This window comes from Chrysemys picta, chromosome 8 (genome assembly GCF_011386835.1).
Source record: "Chrysemys picta bellii isolate R12L10 chromosome 8, ASM1138683v2, whole genome shotgun sequence".
NCBI lineage: Eukaryota > Metazoa > Chordata > Testudines > Emydidae > Chrysemys > Chrysemys picta.
This window is the reverse complement of record NC_088798.1, coordinates 100,443,881-100,464,261: the sequence shown is the minus strand read 5'-3', so window position 1 is coordinate 100,464,261 and position 20,381 is coordinate 100,443,881. Positions and strand designations below refer to the sequence as shown.

Here is a 20,381-nt window from a genome sequence, read left to right as displayed (position 1 = left end):
TGTGTTCCCACGGTGCAACAATGGGGGAGCTGAACGTATGTGTCCATACAGAGGGTACAGAATGGCATAGGCACGAGCTCTGTACAAGCCCCAAGTGTAGCAGCAGAAAGGAAGTGGGTGACAGGAAGGACAGAGGCTGGAGCAGGCTACAGCATTAGGAACTACAGGTGCTCTGTGGGAGAGAATTCTTCTTACTCCCAGCACCAAGCCCAGCTAACCCAGTCCAACTGCTGGGTAGAGGACTTTAGCCTAAGCAAGCATCCCTATGTCAATATATAGAGTGAAACCCCCTAGTGCTTTAGTGACAAATCCCACAAAGTGCCAAGGGCTCTCAACTCCTAAGGACTACCAGAGACATTGTGGGTGGTCAACATCTTGCAGCAGCAGGCCTGAACTCAGGCAGAAGTCCCCCTGGAGTCAGGATTTGGCCCAAGGTTTGCCTTTCCACAGAAGATTTCTTTCCAATGACATGGAATGTCAAAGCATGCATTCCTAGAAAAACAAAATATTTTAATTGCAGTCTCCGAGTTTGATCACTAGCTGTCTCAATAACATATGCAAATGCAGCCATTTAAATGCAGAGCACCTTCAAACAAAAATGTTAAGATACCTGCAATCAAGTTACAATTACACTTTTTAAAAAGAACACATTACACAAGCTCAGTATGTATGATTAGTTTGAAAACTGTCGGTACAACTGGTGCAGAACAAGGCACCATGCAGAATCATGTGGCATAGGTATGGCTGAATTTCCAAGATCTTCTGTTATTAAATATATATCTCTTTGCATTGTCACTACTCCATCATAATTCAGTGCTCAGGTCAAACATCGTCACTAGCTTTTAAAATGTGAAGTGATAGCTGAGTTTTTCTTATGAAAATATTCAAAGATAAGGGAATAATTTTCTGTTTGTCTCACTATATGTAAAAAGATGATAAAGTGAGGCAGCTGAAATACTAATCTTCAGTGATCATGAACAAGATTGGGGCCATAACTCATCAGAGGTGAAGGCTTCCATGAGTTATATTGCCTTCACCATAAATGTCATTTGTTCTGCTCATCCTTCTCTACAATATTTTAACATGCTTAATTTTTTATATTAGTTATGTTTTGGTGGGAAGTTTTATTTGAATAGTATTCTGCTTCTGCACTAACCATTCTTACTGTTGATGTTAGAATGGAGTGGAAAACCAGGGTCTACTTTTAATCAGAGACAGTGAGAAAAAGCAACGTTATTGTTCATCATTTTGGTGAGTTACATATATATTATATGTATGTAAGTAATTCTTGACCAAACCCTAACCTCCTTTCTCAGGCACTGGGCCCTTTGTATAGAGCCTTAGATTCGCTTTTCCAGTATCTGGGGTGAAAAGAAGAGGACAAGAAAGACTGTAGAGCAGCAGTTAGATAAGTTCATGGAGGATGGATCCATCAATGGCTATTAGCCAAGATGGTCGGTGATACAGCCCCATGCTCTGGGGGTCCCTAAACCTCTGACTGCCAGAAGCTGGGTCTGGACGACAGGGGTTGGATCACTTGTTAAAGTGCCTTGTTCTGTTCACTCCCTCTGAAGCAACTGGCACCGGCCACTGTTGGAAGACAGGATAATGGGCTAGATGGACCATTGCTCTGACCCATATGGCCATTCTTATGTTCTTGCTTTCTTTCTACCCACAGGATAACTACACCTCTACCCCGATATAACGCTGTCCTCGGGAGCCAAAAAATCTTACCGCGTTATAAGTGAAACTGCGTTATATCGAACTTGCTTTGCTCCGCCGGAGTGCGCAGCCCCGCCCCCTTGGAGCGCTGCTTTACCACGTTATATCCGAATTCGTGTTATATCAGGTCACTTTATATCAGGGTAGAGGTGTAATTGTTCTCATTTGTGGATTGGGAAATAACATCAGGACCGATTGTTTGTTTGTTTTTTAGAAAAAGTAACAAAAAAAAAAAGAAAAAAAAGCCCACAGAACAATAATAATTAAAAGAATATATAGGCCATTGTTTTTTTTTTAAATATAGGAGAATAGATAATGGGCCAGCTCCTGCTAATACTGCTTCTAGCATTCCAAACCTCTGCCCTGCTTCCAACAGTACCGTTTAAAAATGATAACAAAATCAACCCGACAAATTTCCTGCCATGAAAATGTTTCTTCTTTTTTTCTGAATGTGAAACTACTCCACACCAAACAAACAATTACAGAGAATCCATATGCTGGGTGGGCAATGTTCAGCCCTAGATCACTGACTGGCATGAAGGATGAATAGTGTGTTGCCAACAGAGCATCACCACTTGTTTCATCTGCTTGTTACATCTTGGGGAACATTTTCAAAAGAGCCTAGGTAACTTAGGAGTCTAACTTTTTGGCACTTATTCAGTAATTTATCCAGCATGTATCCTAAACCATTTTAAACCATGTTAAATACAGGTCTTATAACAACAGAACATTTTCAATATTATTTTCAGGTTACCTCAGATTAAAAATGGCTGAGAGGATAATCAAGCTTCCTTCCTGTCTTTGTGCAGGTTGGGAAACAGCAACGCTAACAACATGCATCGAAGGCACACAACCCTTCGGGAGAAAGGCCGGAGACAGGCTATCCGAGGCCCAGCCTACATGTTTAACGAAAAGGGCACCAGCCTGACCGTGGAGGAAGAACGCTTCCTGGATTCTGCGGAATATGGCAACATCCCCGTGGTGCGGAAAATGCTGGAGGAGTCCAAAACCTTGAACTTTAATTGCGTTGATTACATGGGACAAAATGCCTTGCAGCTAGCGGTGGGGAATGAGCATTTGGAAGTGACTGAACTCCTTCTGAAAAAGGAGAATCTGGCTCGAGTTGGAGATGCGCTGCTGTTGGCCATCAGTAAGGGATATGTGCGCATTGTGGAAGCAATATTGAACCATCCAGCCTTTGCACAAGGGCAGCGTCTCACACTAAGCCCCCTTGAGCAGGAACTACGCGATGATGATTTTTATGCTTATGATGAAGATGGAACTCGGTTTTCTCATGACATCACCCCCATAATACTCGCTGCTCATTGCCAAGAGTATGAAATTGTCCATATCTTGCTTCTGAAAGGGGCACGGATAGAAAGGCCCCATGACTACTTCTGCAAGTGCAATGAATGTGCTGAGAAGCAGAGGAAAGATTCCTTCAGTCACTCTCGATCGAGAATGAATGCCTACAAAGGATTAGCAAGTGCCGCTTATTTGTCTCTTTCTAGTGAAGACCCCGTTCTTACTGCTTTAGAACTAAGCAATGAATTGGCAAGACTAGCCAACATTGAAACTGAATTTAAGGTAATTCAACCTAAAAGGTTTTCCTTCCGCTAAATATGTTAATAGTGGCATATATTTTCCATGTGAAAGAGTGTTGGTCAGAAAATCAGGGCTCAGAAAGAACATCCTAAAAATTCAAAGCAAGGAATCAAATTCTAGGTCAGCCTCAGATTAAGGGAAATCTTGGTCAGAATTTAGATTCAATTAGAGCTTCCATCAGAAATGTGAAATATGATACATGCTTTTCAGGAGAAAAAAATGCTTCCAGTTCTCCTACCATTATAAGAAAAACCTCAGATTGAGATTTCCCCACCCCCCCATTTCTAGAAGTGACAATCCACTAGAATCTAATAAATGCTATTTTACTCTGAAAGCCAGGCATTAAAGTTCAAGTATTTACATATTAGATGATTTACTATGTTAGAGTGGGTCTTGTGGCACCTTTGAGACTAACAGAAGTACTGGGAGCATAAGCTTTCGTGGGTAAGAACCTCACTTCTTCAGATGCAAGATGTCTTGCATCTGAAGAAGTGAGGTTCTTACCCACGAAAGCTTATGCTCCCAGTACTTCTGTTAGTCTCAAAGGTGCCACAAGACCCTCTGTTGCTTTTTACAGATTCAGACTAACACGGCTACCCCTCTGATACTATGTTAGAGGGGACAACTGGAAAATATGATTCCCCCCTCCTCTCTTCACCAACACCATGTTGAATGTAAAAAAAATGAGGGCAAAGCAGCCATTTTAAGTCCCTGTGGAAATGTCATTATCTCCTAAATTCCTACATATTTGCATAGAGCTGGGCAAATCTTTTTCAGTAAATAGTCAATTTGGTGTAATAAGTATATTAAGCAAGTTTTGGGGAACTAAAACTATTTGTGAATTTGGATCAAATTTGGCCAATATTTTCAGTGAAATTTTTTTCAGAAATGTTAAAAAGCTTCATTTTGACATTTTCAAAATGAACCATTTAAACACTTTTGTTTGGAAATGACATTTTAGAAATGCAATTTCATTTAGGAAATGGCAGTTTGGAACAAAGTTTGAAACATTTTGTTCAACCCAAACAAAACATTTTTGGTCATTCATTTGGGTGAGGGGGGAAAAAAACAACAAAAAAAATCAGTTTTGGGTCAAAACAAACCAATTTCCCCCCCAGATTTTTCAAACCAAAAAAGTCAATTATTAACTCATCTCTAATTTTGATGAGAGACGGAGAGAGATGGCAAGACTTCATGCCTTGATTCTTCTCAGTAGCCCATTTCAACTCTTTACCTGTCCGTTTGCAACTGTTTTCTCTTGTATAGGCATTAAGATAGAGGTGAAAGGACACAGGAGTTCTGAGTATTGATGTGGCAGAAAATATCATTCAGAGCATTTAAAATGTGTTAACTACATATGATTGGTAGCATACTACTTCTGAAGTTCAGAACTCTCTGTTTTTGAAAGCTAAGCTGAGGTCATCCTCACCTTTTAACATATTGTAAGAAAACCCCCAGCTATCCAGAACTTGTACATTGCACACCATCGCCACTCAGAACTTCATTGTGTCAGAACGATTGAAAGATGGATTTTCCTGCTCCAAAAGCAAAGGCTCCCATGTCTTGTGCTGAAGGACGATCTGTTTGGGAGTCACTGATCTAGATTGCTGCCAGACAAATTAGAAGTGGATAGCCCAGTGGTTAGGGTGTTACTTCAGGACTTGGGAGACCCAGCTTCAATTGCCTGCTCTGCTACATCCTTCCTGTGTGACTTTAGGCAAGTCACTTAGCCTCTCTGTGCCTCAGTTCCCCTCTGTAAAATGGGGACTTCCCCACCTTGCTGAGATGTTGTGAGAAGAAATACATTTAAAGAATGAGATGCTCAGTTAACTATAGTGATGGGTGCCAGAAAAGTATCTTAGGTATATATACAGGTTGGTTTATCAGATTAAGAATCCATTATACCTACTCTGATTCAAATTACAAAGGTGGCACATCAAATACTTTTTGCTCTTCAGATATTGCACTCTTCAGTTGAAATCTTGATGTGCTTCTTTAGATGAAGAGTAGTCATGGCTGGGGTGGGGGGAGGAGGAACACAAGGAGGTAATTCTGAAAAGTTCCTCTAAGACTATTCTGTTTTGCTGCATTGTAAACTTCTTAACTCTCTCCTGCAAGTTATTCAACATCACCATTATGACGATGAGATTGCAAATGTCCTATGACATTTGCAACATTTTGCTAAATCAGTAGCGTGGTTCAAGAAGTTGCGGTCTTCCAGGCTAAAATAAATTGATCATAAAAACTCAATTTCTATAGCCCAGTCACCAGTTTATGAAAGTTTTCTGGCTAATGTACAGCTACAACTCTGGTCAGTAACATAAATGCAATAAAAGTCTAGGTTGGCAGTAAATTGGGGTAGGATGCCAGCAAGGAATCCATTATTTTTTTTTAATTTGAAAAACCATTCAAGTGTTCAAGTATCGTTTTCAGAATTCCTCACCAGACATTCTCTGAATTAGAAGTGACAAGAGCTGTATATCTCTTCAAGAGTTGCCTTCTAAATTAACTAGAAACATTATTATACTGGCAAGATGATTGATCCCCTTTGGAAATAAAATTAAGAGCCAGATCCTGCAAACTTTTACCCATGCAAATAAGGAATTGCAGGATCGGATTCCAACACAACGGTGTTAAAATGTAAAAAGGGAGATTTACATGCATTGGGGAGCCAATCTTGCAACACTTACTCATGGAAGTAGTCCATACATAAGCAGTCCCATTAATTTCAGTGAGACTACCTTCATGAGGAACAACTGCAGGATCAAACCCACAGTTAGCGGTATTAGTATCTCATTAATGTTCCAGCTCCCATCCAGTAGAAAAGGGCATGCTATTTCATTTAAGGGGCATCAGCGGCTTTCAGCATTACATGGCTGTCAGCTCTGATAAATCTCTCCATGCTTAACTGTAAATATATTTTTACCAGAACCTGGTTCTTGCTCTAGACCAGCTCTACCATATGAAGGAATCCTCCTGAAGTTACCAACAAAGAGGAGATAATCTACGATGGGGTTGGATACTTTAGAAACACCTGAGATTATGAGAGAGCCATAGACAGACAGGGATATAAGGTGTTATGAAACTTTCCATCATCTCCACTCATGTTTGTTCGTGATGGGTTTCCCATTCCTGTCTCTTTGTGGAAGGTCCTCTGTATCACATGGAAAGATCTAGAAAACATTACTCATAGTTTTATTTCACATTTCCATAATCTTTTAATTTAGCTTCTAGAGTCAGTGACGTGCAAAGTTTCAAGGACTTCAAACATATTTATAATGTAGGAATCTATACATTTTCTCTTTTCTCAATTTTCTCACCTTAACCTTATAGATGGGACACAGAATTAGGTACTAATACAGCTAATTTAAAATCTTTACAGAAGGTAGCATTGGGATTTGTGAAAGAAGGTCCATGGGTGACATTTTGTGAGATTTTGTTCATAGACAGAAGACATTTTTGATTGCTGATTTTTTTAAAGTCCTGGTGAGACTTGTATAACGATAGCAAATCTGCAAAATGTAATGAAATCAGGCAAGCTTTTAATAACATTTCTCAATCTTGGAAAAAAAAAAAAAAAGAATTGTTACTCAATTTGTGACTTTTGTTGCCTATATCTGTACTTACTAACAATCTAAAATCCAAAATCATTATCCTCTGGACTATTATATTCATATAACCTCAGTAGCACACTGTCTTGCAGAACATACTTGATAGTAGAGGGAAACACTACCTCCAACTGAAGCGCATGATTTAACTTTTAAAGATGGCGGCAGGCAGATAATCAGCAGTGAGATTATTTTTCCTTCTTTTGAAGAAATTCACAGCATAAGGGGATAATAAATATGTGCCTACTTTTTAGCTCTTTTCACTACTCCAAGTGTATTTTATACAATAATGGTATTCAGCATGTAAGATTAGCTCATAGCCCCACGCAGAAATTACATTTTTGGGGTGTGTAAATTCCATGTACAAGTGACAGTTGAAATAGTTTTTAGACACATTAATTTCTGATGGTGAGTAAAAATTGGTGAAGTTCAGTTGCTCTGGTTATGAGAGGCCAAATAAATTAGGCGAGGCAAATGAGGAGGCATTCATTTCAGCATAGCTGGGTGAGAATTTATTATCAATTCCCATTTACAACAATGGGAGCTGCATGGCTAACTCTCAGCCTAAAACACTACCAAACTTACCTTAAATTACTTTACACAGTGGGACACAGACAATAGATCAAACTGCAATGTGGCAGATTCACACTGTAGAGGAACAGCTACTCTTTGGTCCCAGGGGGCTACACATGTTTGAGGGGACAAGCTCAGTCTCTGGTAGCTAATTCTTTGCATTTTACATCCCTTCCATTGTCACTATAAACTCCTCCGTTGAACTCTATGGTTTTTTTAGTTTGGTTCACTAGCAAGATCAGGATAGTCTGTTGTCATGTTGCTTCCTAGATATTAAGTAAAGGTATCAGAATGAAGATTTGCAGGAGGCAGATTGAAACTGACAGGGCAACGAATAGTAATATACATACTGGCCCAGATATTCTCTTGATGTAAATCAGTGTAGCTCCACTGAAGTCAATGGACGTTTATCAATTCACACCAGCTGAGGATCATGGCCACTAATTAGAATGAATGCAAATAGTATGGACCAGCATTGCTTCAGATGATATGGGAAGCGAGTGTCTGCCTTGCCAAGGTTTTTATTGATGAATAAGGCCTGAAAAAAGACATATCAGGGATAGCAATATTAATGGTATTGGACTGATTTTGTGTTTCATGACCTTCCTTAGACTTTTGCAGCTCCAATGTCTTGCAAAAAAAAAAAAAGCTCCCTTATTAATGCTAAAGGAAAAGAAAGCTGTTTGAGATGCAGCTGCATGGTTCTGAAATGAAATTACTGAATTAAAAAAAGCAAAAAGCCAAATATATTTGTTAAACTGGCTGTTTGTATTGATGATTCTCTTGCCTGCCTCTGGCAGGCTCACATTGTAGTTCTATGAAAGGACTTGGTGACTAGCCTGGGAAGGAAAAAGTCATTACAAATGTGGGTTTTTGAAAGTTTATGAAAGGTAGAAGTCGAGGGAGTGCTCGTGGGGCATTTATGCATGGTTTATATGCAGATTTGGCAGGGGCGGGGGGAATATCACTCCTTCCAAGCAAAAGCTCTGTGAGAAAAAAGTGTTCATGTTTGTATGCTTCAACAAGCTAAAGCACATACCCTTCTGGTCTGATTCTGGGAGTAATTTAGCTGATGTCAGTGGGGCTGATTCTGCATTGTCATGTGCCCACTTTATGTAAAGACAGCAGCTCTCCCATTGGGTTTTACATCTACTGTAGGGGCTTCCTCTGACAATGTGCTGGTGTAGCCAGTTCTATATTGCGCTACTCTCACGGCTCCCAGGATGGAGGGCATGCTGGGGGCCCAAGTGGGGGGTGTGTGGCTGGAGCACTTGTGCTCTCTCTTCTCTGCTGACACAATGGGTTTTTGTGGGGCCAAGCATGACTAAAAGCAGCCCTGAGACTGCTCTAATTTATGTCAGGTGCTGGGTAAATTCAGAGTTAGCTTCAGAATATGGTAAGGGCTAGGGTTGGGTTGATGTTTCCCTGGAGCCCTGCTATCTGCTGTTACATGGAACCTCATGATGCCTCTTATATCAAGTTACTTTTTAAGAGCTGAACTTCCCTCTAAGCAAAACACTTAATCGTTATCTTATTTTAAAACATTGACTCTCCTAACTACTCATACATGAGAATCCTAAACAAAGAAAGAAAGGGATTATAAATTATGTATCAAACTTTAACTGGTTTAGAATATGTTGCAGAATGAAGCCCTAAGATATTAAGCAAATCATTAAGAACAGCAAGTTACAACCTGCAGAATAATACTGTATAATGAGATTCCACCCTAGAATGTAGACACACTGCAGCTTAATATGTAATCAAGCAGACCAAATTTTAATGTATTTAATTTGCATGGGTTTATATTATTTTGTATTAAGAATGAACTATAATTTATAAAGTTAAATAGTAATCACATATACCCACAGTCTGGTACCACTACTTACTCCTGTTGAGAAATACTTTACGGCAATAGTATTCCCATTTAAATGAAGGGTGGCAGCATCTGGCCTTTAGTCAGAATAAGAACAAATCTGCGCTCACCTACGCACTAAATCTTGCTTCTCTTACACATGCAAGTAGTGCTGTTAAAGTCACTTCTAGCAAGAATAAAGTTTGCAGTATGTGTCCCACCCTGTGCATACAAGTCAATAGGAGTTGCACTCATGTACCTGAAAGCAGGATGTGTCTAGTGAAAACCCTTTTAAATGTCACCTTCATATAATGCAATATGTAAATTTCTTCACAAGTACCATCTGCAAACAACCAGGTGACTCATTTCTTAAATTGGAAAGTGGAATTTCCAAGAGCAGAGTCAGTATAAAAGTTGGCTATAAGCTCATTGATCTCTTTACAGGATTATATGTTTAGCAAACATTTTGATGGCAATGCCCTTGTGGAGATCTTTGACATAAATATCAAACTCAATTTAATGCTACTGTATACAAGTTATGAAAAGGGTGAGGGAAATGTAGCACAAACTGGCCTTTATCTAACTGTTTACTCTCTCTTCTCCCCTGGGATTACCCTCTCCCTCTTTTCTTCTACTGAGATCCAATATGAAAGGCAGGTCTCTTTTAGAACACCACATTCTCCCTAAATAGCATTCAAGCTGCATGCTTCAGAATCGCTAAATGTCCTTTGTGATAAAGACAGCATCATCCAAATCATTCCATATAGCGATCTAAGCAAATTAAATTACATGGTGGCAAAGGAGGATATGAAAAGATCTCACCAATCAGAAGCTCTCCATTCACATTGATTAAAACGTTACTGCAGATATGATCAAAGCCACCACCTGGAACACATATGGTGTATGGGCCTTGTTTATTAATCCTGCCAGCGTTGTCAATTCCTCTACTTCAGTTAACACAGGAACATATTTTGCTTTCACTCATCCCCCACTGGCTTCCATTGCTGCTCTACCTGTTGCCCTGTATATTTACAGATCTTTGAAAAATAATGGGACAACTGTTCAGAAAGACCCAAACCCACAATCTAACTTTGCACCTGCTGTTTTGGGCCTGGGACAGAGTCTTGTGCGTTCAGACATTTACAGATGGCTGACTACCTGATTAGTGGGCTCTAATGACATTTGCAACAGCAAATCAAGTAATTGGACAGCCAGGGCCATATCCACAACAGGTGTAAATCAGTGCTAATGTCAATGGAGCCCCACCAATTTGCACCAGCTGGTCCCTAAATGTTTAAAGTCACAATTAAATGTTCCCACAGATGTCTCCTGCTATCAAACGGGAGTGCAAAATTGCAAGTGCAAATAGTACAGGAAGTTTTCCTATATTGTCTAGTTTAATAATTTTCCACTAAAAATTGTATTCCCATAGTTTTTTCTCATCTGGTGCGTACTGTTTAACGTCTATAACATAATTGAAGTAAAGTTTTTAAGGGAAGTGACATTCTAAACTCCCCCAGTATTGCCTGGATTTACTTTACACAAATGAAGACTCGGGGCCAGATTCTTCATTCTGATGGGGCCACCATGTCACTAAAGCTGTGATCCTAAAGTCGGTCTTCCTGTGACCAGACAAGTAGATATTGCAACTCTTATGTGTCCTCCTGTGCCCGGCATAGGTGGTGTAACCAGGGAAAAGGAGATTGACTGGGGAAATCTCTGGTGGCCACGTGGGCTCCTTGAGGCCATTAACAATTGGCATAAATTAGAGCAGTCTTCTGGTTGCTCTAAGTCATGCTGGCTGGACTAGCTTAGCATGTCGTGGGCCAAGGTTGTGGTTCCACAAAAGGCTCCTTTGCATACTCGCTCCTGAGATCATGCTGTGTGTTTCTCAGCTGTAGCCGACGATCTGGCCCTGGCAGCCCTGTGATCCCGTTAAATGATATACTTGGCATGAATTGCTATGTACTTTGTCTGGCTCTTTTTATTGTGATTTAAATGTAAGAGTCAATTATAGCAGTTCTCTTGGCTGAATCACCATCACTATGTGGGCCCACGGCATACAATTTGTGATTGATAAGCACAGAAGGAAGGCTCCTGATCTCGAAAAGTATAAGTGGAAAGAGCGTGGGAGTATCAGTAATTTGCCCTAGCCAGATTATTGACCCACTTCTCTCCAGATTCCATGCTTGCCTCTGGCCCTTACATTTCCTTATGGTTATGAAGATGACTTTTTTAAAAAAAAATCACTTTTACACGGTGTCATATTATTGCTATTATCTTCTTATAGCAGAAAAATAATTGATTGCAATGGGCTGACGCAGCTTACAGAGGATGCTTTTGAAATGAGTGAGATGGGGAAGATCTTTAACATGTGGCTTCAATAGTTTTAAAGTTAATTTAGAGCTTGTGAATGGTCCCAGGGTGATAACCCTGTGAGATGAATTTCGCTGTTTACTCACAAAACAGCTACAGCTTGGATAGTGACAATGAAAAGTGCTCTCTGTAACTCCACTACTTTTACTCACGCTCCTCAGCTCGGCTCCAGAAGCAACACCTGTTGGGGAAGATGGCTCAGTTCAGTTCCCATGCTCAGCCAGTCCTCGAGAATGGCAACAAAGGTGTCCGTTGGTGTTAGCTGCGACACTAGTATGAGTGGTATTCTGTGGTATCTGTCAAATAGCAACTGGATTGACATTACCACTTTGGAGGAAAGAGAGCCCAGTGGTTAAGGGTGATATCCTGGGATGTGGGAAGCCTGCATTTAATTCGCCCACTCTGACATAGCCTTCCGATATGACCTTGGGCTAGTCACTTAGTTTCTGTGTTTTAGTTTCTCATCTGTAAAATTGGGATAATAGCACTCTATTGGGAGGATAAATACATTAAATATTCTGAGGTACTCAGATACCATTATAATACAGGTCTGTGATGGAGCAGAGAAACTACCGCTTGGCACAGCAGGGGTTAAAGAAAAGCTTTGTGTTCAGCTAGCCCCACCCCATTATACCTGCAGCCAATGCCAAGCCTGGAGGCGGGGGAAAAGAAGGGAGCCTGGCTCAGTTGGGAGCTGACTGGTAAGGAGATAGGAACTCTCTGTTTGCCTGCCTGAAGGGACAGATCAGTGACCTGCCAGCCATTGTAGGCAAGTAAGCCTTCCCCCGTGAAGGGGAGTCTGCAGATAAGCCCCAACTGTGGGGAAACTGGACTAGTGGGGCCACACCCAAACTAAAGGACTTTAGTAGAAAGTAGTCCAGGGAAACTGGTCTTGACCTCACCCTGCCAGGAGGGAGACTCATCTTTCCTGTTTAGGAGTTGAACTACACAGGGCCCTGGGCTGGGACCTGGTGGAGAGGGAGGGCCCTGGTCCCCCTACCATTCCTGCTGAATAATGATCTAGCCACTAGGCCACCTGGCCACCGAAGGCCCGATCACAAGGCTATATATGTACCTTAGAGGGATTGATAAAATTAAATTTCATATAATCGTCTAAAGAGTTTAACTATTCAAATAGAAAACACTGAATAGTTTTTGTTTATAAACTTGTGAGAAAGTTGCTGAGGAAATAATAAATGTAAAAAAAAAAACCAAAAACAAACCCCAAGCAAAAAGTCAAATGATTTGAATTGTTTTCAAAAGCTTGAAAAAAATCATTGATTGCAAAAGCTGAGCTCCATAGCCAGGCCTGGGAGTTATTTTGATATGAACAATAGAGGCTACGCTCGGAGGGGAAAAAATCAATAGAACCGAGCTACACAAACAGAATCAAATAGAAATGCAGGACTGTTTCTGTGAGGATGGGGGGGAAAGGAATACTACCAAACTAATAATGAATAGTGATAAGACAACAGCATGGCATTTGAAAGACTGAGAGAGCTTTTTTTGTTAAGGGAGAGATTTTTGTCTCTGCCGATATTGCTGCATTGGAGATGGTATCATTATAACCCATTCAGCTGCTTGCTACCATGCTGAATGAAATTACACTTTGTAAAGATAATCCTGGGGATTTGTAGGCTGAAATCTGCTGCCTCTCTGTTGCCATGGAGGGAACATATTGCAGAACTACTACAGTCAGTGTCATGGAAGCACACAGGTCACCCAAGGGTGCTCTGCAGCTCTTTGCATGGTGGAGAGAGACATTGGATGGTGGCTTTCTCCGTGGGATTGTGGATGAGCAGGCAGTTCGGGGAAGAGGCGGGGCTAATGAGTCAGCTACAGGCTCTAGTTGCAGATATGTTCCACCTGTATAGAAGTTCTGCACCCTGCCTGTAGATATAGGGAGGAGGTATCCATACCAGCTCAGATGAGAGCTGGTGTGAGTATGTGTACATGAAATGGGAATCACACCCCTACCTCATAGTGCAGACGTCGCCTTAGTTACTTGAGCATAGCCTATAGCATGGGCAGAGCAGTTGCAATTTGTCAAGCCAACCTTCACACTGGTCCCAGGTTTCAAAAGTGGCTGCCTGAAATAGTTGCTGCCTTGGCATTTTTGCATGTGGGATCTATGGTTGAGATTTTCCAAGACAACTTGGGGATTTAGCTACTAACTTTACTGACTTCTGGTTAAATCTCCTACTCATCTTTGACTATCTGAGCCCACGTACAGGTGGGGTCTTATCCAACTTCCATTAAAGTGAATGTAAAGTCTCGCACTGGCTTTAGTAGCCATTGGGTTGGGACCTACTGTGAAATTCTCTTCCTGTTTGCCACTATGTTTTATGGACTAATCATAGACCAAGATTAAAAGTGAACTAGCCATGGGAGCAAGGAAACAGCAGCAGTGTTCAAAATGAAAGCTCCTGTTGCTTTCTATAACAGTACATGTTAAGCAAGCAGCACCACTCTGGATTAAAATTTGATTGGATTTGTGGATATTTTTCCCTTACAGATAATCTGAACAAAGAGTGTTTATAACCTGTAGATAAATATGTAGGGGTCTGTTCTGCACTCCTGTGGCACAAAAAATGGAGAACAGAACCCTTGAGAGAAATTCGGAACTTGTACGATTCCTGGAGGTACTTAATTCATTCACAGTGTGCTTCAGGAGCATTTCACGGGGCAGGTAGAGGGCTAAAAAAGCTGAGCATTGTTTTCTCAACAGGCCAGAGCATGAAAAATAACTAAGTATAGAATTCAATTATCACTACATCTGGGAACTTTTTAATTACACCATAAAGCAGTTTTAGAAAGAGAACTTAATTAGTCTTGAATATAAAATATTAAGGGCTAGATTGTTACCTGGACTATGTATGCAGACAAGCGAGTCAGAGGGAATAAGGAAACCCCTCATCCCTCCCTTATACTGCTATGCAGACAACCTAGAATGTAGGTCTCTGGGGAGGCTGAAGTAATATGCATTTGCCTATTCCCTCCCTGAAACAGTTGGGTTGGAAGGGGCAACATATGGGCATAGTCTTGGTTCTACCCTCCCCCAGTCTCTTCCTCGCTCCCTACATACATACCCTGCCTAGAGCAGTGAGGCCAGCATGGAGTGAGAGGTGTAGGGAGTAATTTCTTGATGGTATTGGCCAGCAGTAAACTATTACCCTTGCAAGCAAACTGAGCTGAGAGGAAACCTTGGCTCCCTAATTCCTTCCCTGGGCTGCTCCCAGAGCTGAGCACTTGGGAGCACTGCTTCTTATTGTAGCTTGCTTCCTTGTGACCCTAACAATTAAAGCTTTTACTCTGCTCCTTCCCTCGGTAACTACACAATGGTAGAGTCCATTGTGGAGCTCGGTAACTACACAATGGTAGAGTCCATGGTAGAGCTGAGCCAATGGCAGGAAATGGTTTCTGCAAATGTTCACTTGGAGTTGGCAATGAATCTAGGTTGGATTGTATTTGAGATCCTTTCGTTCAACAAAAGTGCTGAATATTTTGTGTACTGTTCAGCAACATATTTCACAATTTTTCATTCAGTAATTGACTCACTGTACACCGGTTTTACGATCTTCAGTCAGCTCTGAAGCTGGTCAAAAGATATTTGGCAAATCAAGTATTTGATGGATACCACTTGAAACCTCAGAGGATAATGGGCCAAATTGTCAGCTGGTGTAAATGTCCTGTAAATTTTCCAACATCTATTTATCCCACCTTTGAGGATCTGGCCCATTAGAGTCGGTGAATACTATGGGATATACGTGTCGATATAATTATTATATAGAGTCCCTCATTGTGTGCTTTGGACTGTCTTGTTCCAAAATCCATTCACCATGTTCACATTCAAACTCAATATTTCTGTGCTTTATCAGATATGTAAAAAATGGCAGGCTATTAATGAGACACTCTTTAACACATTAAGCACCTTTTCAAAGACCAGTTTAATTGCTTTAGGCAGTGTCATATAAGTAGTGTCTAAAATGTGTATTGTGCTCCTGTACAACAGAGTAATTAGCATTTTTTCATCCCTAGGGTTAATGTTGAACTGAATTAATGCACAGAGAGCATGAGAGAACAGAACCTGATCTTGCTTGTTCAAGGAGCTGTGTCTGCTGTAGCCCTCACATCTCTCCTTATTTCTCTCAGATCTAACCCACTCATGTCTAGTGTCTCCATTTCCCTCACCTACTTCTTGTGTCCAGTTCAGAGACCAGGATTCTGAGCTTTATCCAAAATTAGTGCCTGATAACACCACTTTTGTGGAGTGAGGAGAAGCTGCTCTTTTTTAGGCATTTTACTCTGCGTACTACACGCTAATTAGTGTGTTTGACATTAAGTCTCCATTCTCCACCAGCAGAATCACCCACTTGTGGGGCAAAGAGGCCCTAAAACATATAAATCCACCATTAGTGCACGACAGAATCTCCTACATGGCCATGCAATTATCTAGATACTGCTCCTCTAATCCAAAGTCAAAACTACTTGTCATTCTTAAACCTGGTTCCCGTGTAGTGATGAATCCGCGATGAAGAAGAAAGCTTGTGCACCACATACTTTTTGTCTGCATTGTTAGAACTTAATTAGAATCGTAGAGCAGTAATGATAGCATATGCACAGAGGTCTCGTATTGTGGTGGGAACAGTAGAAATTGGTGATTAAGGTACAATAATAGTTTGCATTTCAATCTTCTATTTGGGATATGATGTTTTCCCAGTTTGGCCTTTGCACAAGAGTGTGGGGGCTTTTCATTTGCTTGCTTGTGTGTTTGTTGCTTGTTTGTTTGTTTGTTTTTTAGTGTTTTGCCCAAACCTATTCATTCGTTTTTTAAAACACAGAGATTTCTTCCTCACTGCTTGGCAGCTTGTGTAATCCTTTAGACCTGTGCAAAGCGGGTTTTAAATGCTGCCAGATTAGAGCCATAGGCTTTGAGCCATAGGCTACATCTACACTTGGAGCTAGGGCTGTGATTGCCAGCTCTAGACATACATGTGCTAGTTCTAGCCACAGTAGAATGGGCGGTGGAGAGCGGTGGCGTGGAGTAGCTGTCCCAAGAACACGCCCATGGGGTATGGGCAAGTTTGTACTCAGGGCAACTAGCTCATGCTGTTGCTTGCTGCTCCTATAGTATTGCAGCACCACTTCTATTTTTAGAGCAATGAGAGCTGGTGTGATTATGTCTGCTCAAGCTAGGAAACACATTCCTAGCTCCAAGCACAGATGTAGTCTCAGTTGTGCTGCTTCTGAAGCCCAAGTGTCAGTGACTACCCAAGGTGTTATATCGGGAGATCTGAGCCCAAGGAAAGTGGAAAATATGTCTCCTGTTAACAAAACTCCTTCCAATATTCTTGGAATGATTTTAGCACTGAAATGACTTGAGGTGGAAATCACAAATTGGCATGGAAGCAGCCCTTATGGAGGAGAAATGCCTTTGAGTGTGTAGTAGGTTTGTGCCGGGGCTCGACCCTCCTGGGCGGAGGGGCTCTGGGGGCTCCTTACCTTCATAGTTGGCACGAGGCAGGCCCGATGGCTCCTCCCAATACCAGGTGTGAGGGGGCTCCTGTGGCTCCTCCTCGTAGTGGGCTCGGGGCAGGTCCGGCCAGTTAGGGCAACGGTCTCGGGTCTCAGAGCTCTCCCGGCCGCGAGCTCCCGGCGGCACGTCTGCTCCCTGCGGCGGCTGGGTTCTGACTGAGCTCCGGCGGCCGGCTTTTATACTTCCTGTCCCGCCCCTTGACTTCCGGGGGGCAGGAACAGGCGGCGGTGGCTCTGCCCACTCGAGTGCCTGCAAGGGTGCTCCCTCTGCTGGGTAGGAGGGGAGCCACACCAACTCACTAAAGAGTGTTCTGGTGAAATTTGCCTTTGATTTGACTTTCCAAGAACACGCTGCACAGACGCCATTTTTCTCACAGAGACTGGTGCACAGATAATGACCGTTGTGTTGCACTTGCACTGATGGCTAACTTAGCTGAGCAGTGAAAGATTTTCTGAAGGTGAAAGCAGAAAAAAATTATTCAATGGAAAGCTTTCCACATCCAGGATCTGTAAGTCCTTTCTGGCCTTCAAATCATTGCATCTATGCATTAATTAATATTTGCAGAGAACACCGAAGATTCAGAAGTACGCTATGCATTTCGGGCACTAATGTTGTCTTTTTAGTGCCTGTTCTGTGGCTAAATCACTTTCCCCCATATCAATCTGGCATATTTCACAAGTAAAATATTTTTAAAATGTTGCTTGAGAAAAGTTTCCCTTCAAGCCCTTCAGGATGTCTTAGAAGTGAAGCCAAACTTGTGGAACATGCAACTGGGTTGAAAAATGTGTTTATATGTCAGAACGTGACGGTATCATCACTCTCATGCATATCAGGAACGTTATTATCCAGCCAAAATGACCCCTGTTCAGGTGCGTTGGGGAGGCTGGCATAAATGCAAGGTGTGATAGTGGAACATCGTAACTCAACTACCTATAACCTATGTCTACACTAGGAAAACTAGAAATTGTAATTCACAAAAGGGGCAGATGCACCATTGGTAGCAATAGTGGGAGCTATGGAGAAGGGAATCATGCATATTTGCCACTGTATCATCTAGTCCTGATCTGAGGAAGGTTAAATGACATTGTGGTAGAAACTCATGACTAGAACAGATCAAAAATGTGATGATGGAACTTTCTTCTCTTGGAAAATGCTGTTTTTTTGAAATCAAAACTTTCAGTGGGAACATTTCAATTTCTACAAAATCTTGTTTAGGGAAAAAATGAGAGAAAAATATTGAAATGGAACATTTTGAGTTTTTGTTTTGAAGTGTCTCATTTTGAAATTTATATTTATATAAAAAAGGTCAGTCAGAACAAAATGTTTTGATTTTTATCAAACCAGAAGTTTTCAATTAACCCAAAATGAGGGTTTTTTCACCCCCCAAAAATGTTATTTCATGGGAAATTTTGAAATATTTTGTTTTTATTTTAATTTGGAATGAAGACCAAGTTTAAAACATTGGAATTTCAGTTCTGTGGGAAATTCCAAAGTTTTAACCAGCTCTGCTCCTGACACTTACAACTTCCACAGATGTTACCATCAATGGAGAATTTTGGGTGCCAGTATTTTCAGTGTAGAAGCAGTCTTTTTGTCATGGAATGTTTATTAACTTCACAACTCATCTGGCAGTTTTTCTGTTTATACCCAATGGTGAGACAGTCAGAATTTCATCTGTGGTACTTATTATTATTCGTCATTTGCATCATGGTAGTGCATAAAAGTTCCAATCAGAGATCAGGACCCCTTTCGGTTGGCACCATACATGACCAAAAGATGGTTTGATTCCCTTTACAATTCAAATATGTGCTCAGACAACAGGTGGATACAACTAACAAGTGGGTGAGCACAAAATAACAGTGAGATAATTATTATTAGCATAACAAGCAGCAGTCTTGGCAGGCCAGTTGCTTAGCCATTATTGAGCCCTTTGTAGGTGTCAGATGACGGTTAGTTTTAAGGAGGCATGGGCATAGACAATTTGGGGCTATGCCCCCCCCCAAAATGTAGGGATTGCATTAATAAATAAAGGAAACACTGAATATAGAACAGTAGTTCATTTGGCTCAGTTTATTAAAAGTGGGCAAATTTAGTAGTGGTACAAAACTATTAATTAAAGCAATATTCAACAGCTATTGTTTCATTACTTTTTAACTCTAACCCCCTACTCTCCAAAATAAATAAAAGAATGTCTGCCTGTGGGAGGAGTTTGAAGGAGGACAATGGCACTTTATGGATTTTTTCCTCCATGCAGAAGAGTAAGTGCAAAAGATTGTAGTTGATTGGTTGGGAATTGATTTGCTTGGAGGGCCATTATATTCACTGCCACACCATCAGCGCCTTAAAAGATAACCTCAGACCTTCATATTTCAAGCACCTGTTTATTAAAAGTTACAAAACCAATTATTTGAAATATTGTAATAGATTTTGAAGAGGCATCCAGGATGGAAATGTGTTTGTGAGCAGAAGGGCACTCTCCTATATACACATATTATACAGCTTGGGAGAAATGCACAGTATCAGGGGGAAAAAACAACAACTTTGGATATGTTTCTTTTATGTCAGAAAATTCTGCTGTTTATTTTCTGAATGTGAGGGTTAAACCCTGTTATGAACAGTTTAATGACCACACAGTGCTCGCTGTATTCTTCCTCTCTGCACTGGGAGGCCAGTGATTTTCCGTTTCATACTCACTACTCTCTAGCTTGTCATAGTGATCTCTCAAAGTCCGTACGGATTTGTTAACACTGAGTTTGAATAAGGGTCTTTTTAAATTTCTCTTATTTGGGGGAATGTTTGCACAGTAGTTTCGTAATGTCAAGGCATAAAGGGCAACAATTTTATTATGCAACGTAACTTACCAACCCTGAACCATCATTTTCAGCTAAGAGCTTTGGGTAGGGAATATTTTACACAAAGTTTTTTGCACTAAGTTTGCCAGATCCTCTAACAGAGACAGTTCATTCTAATGTTTCAAACATAGGTCATGGTTTTATTCCTGCTCGTTGTGACACCGTGGACAATTCATTTTAATTCTCTGTGCCTGGGTTTCCCTGTATCTAAAATGTGGATGACAAACATGTTTTTAAAATGAACTTTGAAATGGGAA

The 20,381-nt window shown here is 41.0% G+C and overlaps 1 protein-coding gene across 5 annotated transcripts in view; it reads left to right on the top strand.

Moving 5' to 3' along the window:
* Positions 1 to 20,381, top strand: part of TRPC7 (transient receptor potential cation channel subfamily C member 7) — a 205,694-nt gene that overhangs the window by 85,307 nt on the left and 100,006 nt on the right. For 3 of the 5 annotated variants that reach the window (XM_065555043.1, XM_065555039.1, XM_065555040.1), the window contains exons 2-3: positions 1,178 to 1,251; positions 2,532 to 3,309. In XM_065555043.1, the coding sequence (XP_065411115.1) occupies positions 1,178 to 1,251; positions 2,532 to 3,309 (852 nt within the window). The remainder of the gene's footprint in view (positions 1 to 1,177; positions 1,252 to 2,531; positions 3,310 to 20,381) is intronic. The other 2 variants (XM_065555041.1, XM_065555042.1) reach the window with 1 other exon arrangement.